Here is a 14126-nt window from a genome sequence, read left to right as displayed (position 1 = left end):
TTTGTCCCATGTAACTCATCTATCTGGGCCTGAGTTTCACCTGTAAAATGAAGGGGTGTGGTGATTCTATAATATCTGTTTAGATGACCTAAGCCAACTCTCTCATCCTATGGATTTCTCCTCTTGGAACACCCAAAATGCTATGAACTAGGGGCAGCTAGATGGCGCAGTGGTTAAAGCACCAGCCCTGAAGTCAGGAGTACCTGAGTTCAAATCTGGCCTCAGACACTTGACACTTACTAGCTGTGTGACCGTGGGCAAGTCACCTAACCCCCATTGCCTAAAAAAAAAAAAAAAAAAAGTCAAAATGCTATGAACTACATTGAAGCATCTCTTACAAAAAAAAAGACTCCGTTAAATTGGTTTTGACATTTTTTAGATATAAAAAGGGGGGAGCTGCCAAAGTTAATACATTGAACACTTAGGAGATGTTCTGTCTCTAGAACATCCACCCATCAATACCCATCTCTGATTCACTAGCCAAACAACTCAGGATCAGATCCATTTCTTCCTAGAGTTGATGGCTATCTCTTCAGTTATTCTTTTTGGCAAGAAGTCTTACATAAGCCAGGGAGCAGAAATAGCTTGTTGCATATGTGATCCATCAGCAGGCAAAGTGTCTATCTCAGTTGGTTCTATTACTATACAAAGCTTCAGTCAAGAGGATCAGAGTCAAGTCAAATGTCTCCAAGTTTGTGTTGTTTAGCAAGAACTTGCCCAAATTGGGGCTATTTAATTACAGCAGCATGTATATGACTGCCAGCCCTACATTCAGAGGGCTAACATTTTAATTTATTGTGGTTATTCTATGGTTAAGTATTCACTTACACAAGGCACAAAGCTTTCCAAGTTTGCATTAATTTTTATCCTTGTTCCAGTTAAGCTGCCCAGAAGCACTAGTGCCCTCTATAAAACAAGCCTGCTTTCATTTGGTACATATTCACATATGTATACCTTGTCTTCCCTAATAATTAAGTTCCTTGATGACAAAGACAGTTTAATTTTTTTGTCTGTGTCCCTAATACTTAAGTGGTGATTAATAAAAACTTGTTTATTCTTGAAAACATCTTGGTCTGTCTTTTTAAAGAAAGAGATTGTAATTTTACACACACACACACCCCCTTTACTGTACAAACTGTAAAATGAAGTGGACATTGTGAGACCAAAGGACAGCCGAGACCAAACAGGGTAGCAATGTGAGAATATAAGGGGGTCTGGCTTTGATAGTCTGAATGGTTCAGTTACTAGAAATATTAGAACACCGCCTATTTAAAGGCTTTTTTGTTGGGGAGTAAGGAAGAGGAATAGTCTCCCTAGTCTTCTGTCTTAGAGACCTCCCCCATCACGGCCACCCAACCAAAAAGAAAAAAATAAACCACGGCTAGAAATCCTTCTGGTTTTATTTAAGGGAGATGGCACACACCTCATCTTAAGTATGGAGGGGTTAAAAAAAAAAAAAGAATGCCTGCATTATCTATGAAAGCCTTTCCAGGATTCATAGTAACTAAGAACTGCTGTTCATGATGTTTTCAGTGTTCATTGGCCTTGCTTCCTCTTCATGTGTGGTGAAGCTTGACAGGCCTACAAAATTAGTATTGAAAATCCAGACTAGAGCTTTTCTCAAGAGAGTGTCCATTAGATATTAGCAGTGAAGAACCCCACCTACATCTCTCCAGTGGGGAGGAGGGGGGAGGAGGTCTTTCTACCATACACCCCTTGTAAAATTTGTCTAGCTTTCCCATTACGTAATACACTGACCTGATGCTGCACCCCACCCCCAAACAGTACTTCATTAGTCAATCGATCTGGGTGTATGCAGTGGTGAAAACCCCGCTCTACCTTAAAGCCTGAACACTATGCAGGAGATCTAGCATGATTTTTACTCAGAGTTAACCCTATATGCTATTCTACTGGGCCATCAGTTCAATCCCTACCCAGAATCTATCTGGCTAAGTGCAATACAAAGAAGAAGAGCCAGCAAAAAATTACATGAGCAAAAGGAGGACAGGCTTTGAATGGGACCCAGACCCAAGTGATTCCTGACTAGAAGTACATACTTTTCAAAGACTAAAAGAAGATATGAGAGGGCAGCTAGGTGGTGCAGTGGATAAAGCACTGGCCCTGGATTCAGAAGAACCTGAGTTCAAATCCGGCCTCAGACACTTGACACTTACTAGCTGTGTGACCCTGGGCAAGTCACTTAACCCCCATTGCCCCACAAAACAAACAAAAAATTAGATATGAATCCAAGTCAGGTATTCAGGGCCACTCTGGAAGAACCTTGGAATGTCTGAGAGACATAAAGGACAAACTTAGAGCCATTGAATGACTAAACTAAGATCTTTGATAAGACCAAGACAACAGAAAGTGCATATGACTTAGGAATCGGGAAGACTTAGACTCAAGTCTCACCTGACAAACCCTGGCTGTATGACCCTGGGCAATTCTTGAAGACTAAATTTCAAAATAATTGCTGACCAGCACTGACAAAGAGTTTTTAGCTAGGTGGCACACTGCACACACTGGGCCTGGTGTCTGGAAGGCAACAGACTCTTACTAGCTCTGTGACCCTGGAAAAGTCATTTAATCTCTGTCTGCCAGTTTGCTCAACTGCAAAATGTTGTTCTCCTGTCATTTCCGTTGTAACCAACTCTTTGTGACCTGTTTAGAGTTTTCTTGGGAAAGATACTGAAGTGGTTTGCCATTTCCTTCTCCAGCTCACCTCACAAATGTAATGATTGGAATGACACCACCTGCTGGACACTTACTGTAGGAAAGCTCTGCCATGAGGAGAAGGCCTCTGAGGGCAAGCCATGAGGCTTTTCTTTGGCATCAGGAAGTGACATTTGCCTGTGGGAGGAAGAGGGGGTGCGGCTAGCTCTCTTGCTCTCTTTCGCCAGAACTCTGGAGAGCAGGGCAGGAGAACTGTAGCTCCCCGAGATAGACAGCTGAATCTAGGCCTCTTTCTCTCTCTCTCCACCAAATTCTTATTCTCCTTAATAAATGCTTAAAAGTCTGACTTGCTAAAGCTTATAATTTATTGGCGACCACTCATTAGATATTTTAGACAGACTAGCTAGAATTTTAGCCCCTTACACAGGTAAGAAAACGGAGGAAAACAGGGTTAAGTGACTTGCCCCAGGTCACACAGCTAGTGTCTGAGGCCATCTTTGAACTCAGGTCTTCCTTACTCCAGACCTGGTGTTCTATCCACTGTACCACCTAGCTGCCCTTAACTTCAAAACAGAGATGATAATAAAGGTGGTGATGAGAACCAAATGAGATAATTTGTAAAGTGCTTAGCACAGGGCCTGACACATAGTAGACATTTAATAAATGTTTGTTCACTTCCCCTTTGCAGTCACAGCATGGACCGCCACAACCGCCCTCCCCCAAAAAATCCTACCCAAGTAGAGTTTTTATATACTCTCTACTTAATAGATGGAGCAGAGGGAGGCAGAAGAGATAGGCATTTAATAAGTATGGTAGCAGAAGTAATGGGGTAGAGGCAAAATACTGACAAAAGTCTTCTAGGAAAAGCAGAAGAGGCTGAGCTCCCGTGGGTTAAAGCCAAAGCAAGCCTAAAAGCTCTGAATGGCCAGAAAGAAGTGACCCCCTTGCCAAAATGCTGATGTTATTATATAAGAATTTGATGACATATGGAACAATATTCAATCTGAGGGTTTAGCACCTCTCACCCTATGGAAAGGGATTGGGGGGGGGGGGAATATCAACAACTGCTGCTGCAGGTAGCTGGCTCTAGTGGGGAAAGCCATGAATCTGGAATTCAAGGACCTGCTCTGCATGCCCAGGCTGTCCCCAGGTCAGGGATTCTGCAGAGATGGCTTCACCTCCCTGGCTCTCGTCAGCTATAACGGTGAACACGGACCCAACAGGCTCCAGCAGCTTCCCATTACCTCCAGGATCAACTATTCTTAAAACCCTGGTGGCTTTTAAAGCCCTTTATCACCTGCCCCCTTCTTACCTCTCCAGTCTTCTTATACCTCCCTCATACCTCCCTACACACACAGAGCACAATCCCTCTCCCTTTCTCCCCCCACTCTCTCTTTCTGATCCATTAACAATAATCCACCTCTCCTATTCGGTCCATTCTCCCTAGTTTGTTCTCCAAGCCTGGAGGCAGGTCCCACCTTCTGCAAGTAGTGCCTTCCCACTGCTATATCTTTCTGTTTTAGGGAGTAGTTTGAACATTGTCTCCCCTCCCTTTAGAGTGAGAGCTCTTTGCTAGCAGGGAGTTTGTCTTCCTTGGATACCCCATTGTTAGTAGGGTGCCAGGCTATGGCCTGGAAGTTGGCCTTAAAGAAAAAGATGGGGAAGGAGTGGAGGTCAAAAGCCAGCATTCATCCCTAGTGTATTGTGGTCTCTTAATTCAACCCAAAATTCAGTGACTCAAAGGAGCAATCAGCTGAGAAGAAAAAGCTCTTGATTTAAAAAAAAAAACAAACAAAAACTTCAGGCTGATATAAATCCAAAGGTCCATAAATCTCCCTCCTTCACCAAGACAAAGACCCATTAGGCTTCCACTTGAACCCAATCCCAAAGCTGACCTTGGTTAACCCTTGTCACTTTTAAGAGTGTCCAAGAAGTTCAAGGGGAAGGGTGCCGGGAGATCTGAGCCCCAGACCTATTTCCTAGAGTACTAGTCTAAGATTAAAACTGACCCAAAGGCTTGTTCAGATTGAGAAAGTCCAAGAGTCGAGCAGAAACTCAAAGACTGTTTTAAAATGAGGAGACTGATTTCTGTGGGACCTTAGACTCAGTTTATTCAGCTGTAAAATGAGGAAATAGGACTAGATAATGATGAAACTCATTTCCAGATTTAAATTCTAGTAGCCTAACCTATGACCTTTCAAACCCTACCCCTGGAGCTAACTGGGAATTGGGGAGAGATGCCTGGAAAATCTGGATTGGAAATGTAAGGCTAAATTGGCAGTGGTCAGCTCAGAGAGCTCAAACCTTCTCTTTTCCCCTAGGGAAATGTGGAAGAGGCACCGAGTGGCCGGCTGCATGTTCTCAATTCAAGGCACCTCCCAAATCTGAGCAGCTGGCTAACCTCTTCTTGGCCAGGGGTCAGCAAATGCCAGCACCCATGCCAGAAGGTGGCAGCCTCTCTACCACCACCTCTGATACAGTGGGAACAGCTTGGAAACCTAGAGGAGCCAAATCATTCTTCTTCTCTCCTTCCACTTATGTGGAAAACCAAAGAAACTGTTGTTCTGTTCAAGATCCCAAAAGCAGAACCAGGATTCTAAAAGGTTGTATGAAACAACTGAGCTAGAAGCAAGCAGAGGACAGTATCCAGGGAAGTATCCTGCATCACAAACTAAGCTGCCTCTACAGCAAGAGGGTGACACGATCCTGCTGAGGTCATCCTGAATAATCACAGGCTGTGTCCGGCTGTGCTGGTTACTGTGTGACCCTGAACAAGTCACTTCATTTCTCTGAGCCTGGGTTTCCTCATTTGACTAAGTAATAACTCAAATGTTATATATCATTTTATAAACATTAAAGCACTTTCCTCCCAGCATCCCTGTGAAGTAGATGGAATAAAGAGGCACTCCATTTATTATTTTGTTGGGTTTTTTGTTGTTGTTTTTTTGAGGGCAATGAGGGTTAAGTGACTTGCCCAGGGTCACACAGCTAGTTAAGTGTCAAGTGTCTGAGTCTGGATTTGAACTCAGGTCCTCCTGAATCCAAAGCCAGTGCTTTATCCACTGCACCACCTAGCTGCCCCCACTCCATTTATTAATAAACCTCCTACCCTTCTGAGAAATGTTCCCTAACTCCAAGGTAACAAGATATCCGGAATCACAGATTTTGAGCTGGAAAAGGGGGGGGGGGACGATGACAACTTAGAGACTAACCTAGTTTAATCCCCTTGTAAAAACAGATGTGTAAAACAAAATCTGTAAAACCTGTAAAACAGATCAGATAACTGAGTCCAATCAAGTTTACATAATTTGGCCAAGTATAGGGGCAGCTAAGTGATCAAGTGGAAAGAATGCCAGCCCTGGAGTCAAGAGGATCTGAGTTCAAATCGGATCTCAAGACACCTATTAGCTGTGTGACCCTGGCCAAGTCACTTAAGTGTTTGCTTCAGTTTCCTCATCTGTAAAATGGGCTGGAGAAGGAAATAGCAAACCAATACCAGTATCTTTGACATGAAAACTCCAAACGAAGTTGAAAAGATTCAGAGACAACAAATCGACTAAACAACAAACAACACAGGGGTATAGAAGTGGCAAAGCCAGCATTTGATTTCAGGTCCTTTGCTTCCAGATTCAATTCTTGTTTCCCAGAAAGATCAGTTCTAGCTCAATAAAAAGTTAGTCATGTTGTTAGCAAATCCCGGTGCACAAAGTCTAGAAGTTAGGAGACCTGGGTTCTAGGCCTTGATCTGTTACTGTGACCAAGTCATTTCAACTCCTTGACAGTCAAAGGCCTTCATAAACCAATCCACCCTGCCCCTCCCTTTGCAGTCCTCTTACACCTTAAACAACCCAATCCCATGTACTCTTCAATCGACCGGCAACGGCCCGGGGCTGTTCCAAGAACGAGACACTCCAATCTCCTGGCTCCCCATGCCAGGAATGCTCTCCCTCCGCCTCCATTCCTTCAAGTCCCACCTTCTAAAGGAAGCCTTTACCAATCCTTCTCCATTCTGGTGCCTCCCCTCTGTTCATTATTTCCTCTTTATCCCATAGGTGGCTTGTTTGCATGCTGTTTTCCCCATTAGACTAGAAGCTCTTGTGCCACTCTTTGTATGCCCAACACTTAGCACAATGCCTGGCACGCAGCAGCTGCCTATTAAATGCTTGCTGACTGACTTGACCTCTCGGGGCTTTAATTTGCTCTTCTGCAAAATGAGGGCATTGAATGAAATCTTTAAGATTTTTTTTTTAGCTAAAAAAAATGTTACAAGAGTCAAGCCACAGTTTTTCTTTCATCAAGAGTTAGGACTTTCAAAGGTTAATACAGAAAAGTAATAAGAAAGTCAAGTAAGGCCGAACATATTTTAGACTTTGGAGGAGAGGGAGGAATAGAAATACCTTCTACTTTCATAACTGGACTACAGAGCCACTCAGTAGATCCTGTTCCCACCTTGAAACATTAGGGTAGGCCAGGGGCCTGTGAAATGGAGCCCTTTGGGCAACTGGGCACTATCTATAGGCCCCTTTGCAGAATCCATCTTACAATGCAATATATAAGATGACAAAGGAAATATTGAAATAGTTACAAAAATGTCAAAAAAAACCCCCAACCTAGGATTAATGGACCCCAGGTAAATAACCCCTGGAGTAGGTATTTATTCCTTTTCCTGACCCAAATCAAGAACTCATGGCTATAATTTACATTCTTCTAAAACTTCCTTGGCCCATTAAGAGGTTCTATCATTGGCCCACAGTCAAACACAGCTAACAGATGTCAGAGACAACTCCAAGGCACTGTACCTCACTGCTTAGATACCCCTTAGTAGGCAGTTTCCTTGAGTTATTATAAGATAAAAAAAATTAAATTACCAGATGGTTATAGTTTCTGAACTTGGGCTGGTCCACAGGTACCAGCCAAGCCATCATCAATACGTTGTTTCCTCCCCGGCAGGGTTTGCCAGAATTTATACACACACCAGCATATCAGGGAACCCAGGCCCACCTCCTCGTCCTAATGAGGCAATTCAACTAAACCTTTTGTGGCATGACCACACAAAATAAGATTTTCTCTTGTCTGAAGCAGTTTTTCTAGTTTTCTGTGGACTGAATGGAAGAGATCTTACAAAGTCTTAAAACTGTAAAACTGACTGGATGACAGAAAATGTCTCAGAATCCCCTGGAGAGAACAGGACAAAATATACAAACAGGAAAAAACCAGGGAAACAAGGGCAATGCTAATTATACTTTACAGTGATAGATATCAGTGCTGGGTACCCAGCCTAGAGGCTAGAGAGGGTCACATGAGAAGCCAGCAATTTGCTCGATTTGAGAAGCAGTAAAATGGGGGCAGGGGAAGTATGTAGAAAATGGAAGAGTTGTTTGGGGGAAATGCACTAAGAAATTCGTAGTTTATTTCAGCTCATTTTAGAAGAGACTATTAACCACAAAGCCTGGCTCTTCGATATTTAAACACACATTATGAGTCCTAACTATGATAAAGCGGACCTCCAATCAATCAGTATCCATTTAAGCAACAGCTAAGATCAAGACAACTATTTTCAAAAGCTGTGAATTTCAGAAGGAAATTACCAATATTTCTGCTCCACCAAAAACAACCCCCCACAGCATCCAAGGCACACCAGAAAAACTTTTCATCTCAGAGGCAATCAACCTCAATGAACACCTAAATGACCATTCTTACAGCACCTAGTGTCCCCCACCCCCACATTCCACTACAAGCTACTTATTTTGTATAAACTAAGTTTAACAGACTGGATGATGCTAAATAAAGCACTGATATTACTACCAGGATTAGAGCTATGCAGCTAAGAAATTCTAAGGTTTCATTTTCTGAATTGTCAACAACTAAAGTGATTTTAAGCAGATTTTTCTAAATACTTTTTTTTTGGGGGGGGGGGATGATATGTCCATTTCATACTGAAGGAACTACAAATACACTAATGTATAAAACAAAATGTAAATTCCCCTTGTGTAACTGACTCTCCCTCATTCTTTATTCAAGTAAGTAGGTAAACAGTCAAGTTCATACAGGTCAAGGGCAAACCACAGCCTGGATATGGATTTTTCTCTTTTTAAATGTCTTATTTAAGAGCATGTGGTGGAAAAGAAGACCTGCCTTATTTTATATGTAAAAATATACCAAGTCCTACTACTCCCAAGAGAACTTTCTGGAGGTAGAAAACTGAAACAACCTTTAGGACAGGGTGTATACCAGGGTTAACATGTGTTATTCCTAAAACACTTAGGAAGACAATTAACATCCCAGGCCTAGCAATGCAACTGGTTTAACATACACCGGGGAGTGTAACTTCGGACAGTCTAAGTAACAACTGTTTTTGGCTACATAAGCAAGGGAAAGACTACTGGAACTTAGAAGTCAATTATTAGCCTCATGTAAAGGCAGGACTAGGTAATAACCTTGATCATACTGTAGAGGACTGAGTTTTAACATGACATCCCTGAGACTCATTCTGATTGCTTTTATTGGTTACAAAACATGGTTTTCCTTTGATTTCTGTAATCCACACTAGGCTTCTCACATGCAAGTATTCACTGGCTACTACTACAGACAGTGTAGACCTGGAAAAAAGAATGTACTTGGCCAAGGAAAAGGCCCAGGCTTAAGAACTGTACAGTCACAAGTTCTCTGTGCCTCAGTTTTCCCCATCTAGAAAATGGATGAAAAAAGTAAACATACCCTGACAAGGCACAAAGGAAGAAATGGACTTTAATGTCAGAATGCTTCTTCATTTAATCACAGACTTGCATATTTAACTACCAGCATCGTGATGCTGATTAGCAAATCCCTGGGCAAGTCACTTTTAAACTCTGACCCAGTTTCCTCACCTGTAAAATGGAGATAAAGATAGCATTTCACAGGGTGATGGTGTAAGGATCAAATAGTTAATCTATATAAAGCTTCTGCTGTATAAATGTGAGCTATTATTATTTCTAAACAAGAAGAAGATCAAAGGGCTAGCTGCTCTCAGGTGGATAGAGGAGAAAAAGCAACTAATTCAACAAAATCTAACTGCCCAAATCAAGAATTAGTTAATTTAGGAATTAATTAGGCACACTTTATTGTAAGAAGGAAAAATTCTCTGAGTGTGACAGAAGCACTAATTTAAAACCCATTCTGGTTATGAAACATACAGAATACAGGACGATGTTTAAGGCAGGAGACACCAAGGTGGATGGATAGTGACGACTAACTCTCTCGGACTGGGAACTGTCCACCAGCAAACTCTACCAAGCAAGTTAGCAGAAACTGCCTAGACAGCAAAATATTCAACTCTTTTTTTTTTTTTTAAATCGTCCAAGCAGATGAGGGCATTGAGAAGCAAATCTTTCTTAGCTAAAAGAGACTACACATCGGGAATTGTGCCCAGCACAATTAAAACTGTGTGGTTCACCTGATGAGCTTCTCTAGGTTGTCTCTGAAAACAAAACATGACAAGTCGTTTTCCTAAAGGTGTCTATCAACAACTGTCACCCCCAGACTCGTGCATTCTGGCCGAGCAGTAGAACCAACAAGCAAACTGGCAGATAGCAAAAAGCCAATTCTGTTGTGGTACCCGGGCCCAGTAATTTTTTAGGGACCCCCCCCCTAAAAAAAGGTTTTGTATCACTCAGGCATACAGAATAATTTAAATGTGATAAGATAGCACCTACTGGTTGGAAGTCTTTAAGAAAGGGCCCCTTCCCACCAGCCCAAACACAAGCACACCCCAGAGACAAGGTCGGTAACCCAAGTAAGACAAAAATTTCATTGGGCGGAAGTTTCCATTCTTTTTTTTTTTTTTAACAAACCGGTAATGGAACAGAACTACCATAATAAATACAATCCATCAGGGGGCCTGGGATGGAAAGAAGTAAGCCAGTTCTGCGGGAAGGAGGAGTCTCTACCTCTCTCGCCCCCCCCCCCCAATGGACAGAGAAAAGGTCCAGGCCGTTGGCTTTCAGATCAGTGGCTCTCAAGGTGCTCTCACCTGGTGGGGAACACACTAGGTTGCATAGGGTTTCGGAGAGGATGGCAGAAGTGCAATCCCCCACACCGCCCCCCAACACACGCCCACGCCGCGCGAGGCGGCTGCAGCCGCGCACAGCAGCAGCAGCAGTCGTCACCGCCCCTTGGCCGCCGGTACCTCCATTCCGCTCTCGACTCCCCCCCCCCCACCCCCACACTCCGCTCCCAATCCAGCCCTCGACGCTCCTGGAACCTCCCGCCTTACTTTTTAACGTCACCGGGAAGGAGGGAGGGAAAGATTCCACCCAAGCCCTTCCCTTTGTGACGTCACAATGACAACAGAACGCGGCCCAGGCCCGGAGTGATCACGATCCGGGAGGGGGAGGGAGGGAGTTGGGGGGGAGGGGGCTGGGGGAGGCAAAGCGGGGTGGGGGGGAGGATGGGGGGGGCACCCGCACTGACGTTTCGCCGGCTTTAACCTGTTGCTCGCTAGCATGTTTGTATGACGGTCTAGGGGCCGAGCAGCGAGCGAGGTCCGGCGGCCTCCCGCAGCCCAAGGGCAGGGGCAGTCGCCACGGCCGCCGCCGTGGGCCACGGCCGCCATGCTCGAATATGCGTGCGTGTCGGTTACTCGCTGCAGTTGTGCGTGAGCGCGGCCCCCTCCCCCAATCCGCATCCGGCCCCCCTCCCCCACCCTCGACCCCTCCTCCCCACGAGAAACCGTGCACGCGGCGGCGCGCTCGCACGCCGTCAAATCATCTGCTCCCAGCTTCCACTCCCTTCCCCCCCACCCACCCATCCCCGGCCTGCCACCCGGGAAAGAGTCGTAGTCTCCCCACGAGCCAGAAATCCGCCCCCTATAGGCAGTACAGAAAACCGTCCCCCTCTAGAGCCACACACCCCCTCCCCTCCAGACCCACACACACTATCCCACGGAGGAACACGGGAAGCCCAGGAGATCTGGGCACGCAGAGGGGGGCACACAAGAGCATTAACTCCTGCTCGGCCACTAGTTTACTGAAAAGCTGTCTGGACAGCACAAGAGTTTGTTTAACTGCGAACAATGTGGCAGCCTAACAAAAAAAATTACCCAATAGAACTTAGCAAAGGGTGGTTGATTGGGGAGGGGGGTCGTCCCTCCCTTCTAAATTCTCCCCAATTTAATCTGCTTTGTAAATGCATCCAAAGCGAGCAACAACCCAGGATGGGTTGAAACGTTTCCCAGACAAGGTTGAGTCTCCAAGCAAAATTTTATATAGCAAGAGTTTAAACTAGTCTTCTCCATTCTACCCAGTCCTCTGCAATGCGGATGTATTTTTAATTCGTAAATTCTTTAGAGAACAGCTTTAACTTGCACTTGTTTTATTCAACCTCGTACTCCCTGCATAGTTAAGAGTTTAAGATGTCTAACTCTACAGAGAAGTCATTTGGGCTTTTCCATGAAATGAAGTCCCTTTTTAAAAAGGTAGTGTCCCGAAGGTCACCCCACACACACCGAGAAAAAAGAAAATGGAAACATGAATTTGGCGTCTCAGTCTAAAACTTTCTTATAACACTGCATCACTTGGAATGCTGATGTGGTCTTTTAAAAATGGGTTCTCTCATTTTAAGCATGCAGATAAATCACCAATCGCTCGAGTGCATATTTGGCTAATCCCTTGGTCTCCCTTCTTCCCTCCTCTCCCACCCCCCCCCCAACTTAAAAAAAAAGCCACCACACAAAAACAAAAACACTCCACATGCCAATCAAAATGTAGCTGTACCAACAAAATATTTAACTATTCGCACACGTTTAAATCTTTGAAGATTACTCAATTACGGAAGCCCAGTTAAAACAGTGAAATTATTTATAGTTACATACATCCACAGACACACTTACAAGCATTAGGTCTCCCATATTTACCCTTAAAACTGGAAATCATGAATTTTTAAACAAAACTAATCCATTGCCCCATTATTAAAGTCAATCCCAACAAATGCATTCACCGTAACATGATTCCCAACTGGTTTCTATTGCGAACCAGATAAGCAAAACGACCACATACATTAAATTTGATGTGGCAGTGCAAGGAACAAGATCGCCATAATCGGACACTCGATTTCAACTTAAAGGGCTTACAACACCGGGCACAATTTTAAGAAATAATAATAATAAAATGGTTCATTTGTATGCAAAGTGCAATAGACAGATCCGCTTGAGAATGCAGTTTAGTTACATTACTGCAACCCTCTCTCAAGCTCCACCAAAATGCTTTTGCCTTTCATCTAAAACTAGATTATGATTGTGTCATTTGAGGTCAATTTATTCAGTTGGGGTATCTCTACACCACTGTGTTTTTGTAACCAGACTGGACAGACAAGACTTTGCTTGAAAAATCCCTCTCTCAAAAAAGAAAGAAACAGCCTTATCGGACGCTGTATTTAAAACCTTTCAGCTGCAGAATTATCTATAAACTTGACATTCACAGCCATTGCTTAAAACTGCAAGTCAAAGGATGTGTTGTTAAGAACACTTACGTATTTCTTCTGAATGATATTCCTCTTGGGTCTTTCCTTGCTCATTCTGAGATCCAAATGCTGATTGCAAAAGGGGACAATTGCTTCATGAATTTAAGCCGTCAGAAATTTGCAAAAAATATCCTGGTGGTTTTTATTGTTGTTGGTGATGGTTGTAATCCGACTTTTCTTCCTCTTCCCCCAAAGCCAGATTCGCCTCTAAATAAATCCGAAATTGGGAAGGAAAAAAAAAAAGCCAAAGACGAAGCAGACAAAAAAAAATTCACTTTAGTAAAACACTCATAATGGAAAATTTCCCCCGAAACACATACACAAAAAAAAAAACCGACGCCCTTCACTCCCCCTTTTTTCCTCCAAAAACTACATCAGCAAAACGTGAAGGTCCTTAGTGTCTGATCTGTAGTTACATCTTGGAAAAGGAAAGGGAAAGATAAATAAAAATGTTGGAAGTCACGTTTATGCTGCAGCAGCAGTGAGACCAGAAGAGTCAACTCCAGCAGCGGCGGCGGCAGAGGCAGCAGCAGCCCCACAGCAAGGGCTGCACCGCGTCTCTTTTTTCCAAGCACCCTAACCAATGAGAGTCGGTCTCCAGCCCAACTTTAAATGGACTCTGCTTTTATACAAGTTAGGGATCCTCGGGCAATTGCCCATCGGCACCCCAGCCGAAAACTTCTTCAGCAAGACTACAAAACACACGCCATCCACAGCGCAGAATGCCTCCGGAGGAATACAGAAGAGACCCCCGACACTGTACCCAAGAGGTCGGCAGGAACTCTACAAGTAGCTTCTAGACAACCTGCAAGGAGCTTCTCCGGCCCCAAACCCAGGTGTGTAATTGAAAGATACTCCCTCGCTCACTGCATGGCACGCTCGGTCGCTCCACCCCCCCCTCCACTCCCCTTCCCTCCCCTCCCCTTCCCCAGCTTGTCTCTAGCGCTGCAAAAGCTCAC

At 44.0% G+C, this 14126-nt stretch overlaps 1 protein-coding gene across 1 annotated transcript in view; it reads right to left on the bottom strand.

The window, feature by feature from the left end:
• JARID2 (jumonji and AT-rich interaction domain containing 2) overlaps positions 1-13769 on the bottom strand; it is a 334437-nt gene extending 320668 nt beyond the window's left edge. The window contains exon 1 of the mRNA XM_043972330.1: positions 13177-13769. Coding sequence (XP_043828265.1) covers positions 13177-13221 — 45 coding nt within the window. The 5' untranslated portion in view covers positions 13222-13769. The remainder of the gene's footprint in view (positions 1-13176) is intronic.
• Positions 13770-14126: the final 357 nt, after the last annotated feature.

The sequence above is a fragment of the Dromiciops gliroides genome, chromosome 1 (genome assembly GCF_019393635.1).
Source record: "Dromiciops gliroides isolate mDroGli1 chromosome 1, mDroGli1.pri, whole genome shotgun sequence".
Classification (NCBI taxonomy): domain Eukaryota; kingdom Metazoa; phylum Chordata; class Mammalia; order Microbiotheria; family Microbiotheriidae; genus Dromiciops; species Dromiciops gliroides.
This window is presented reverse-complemented; position numbering and strand designations above follow the sequence as displayed.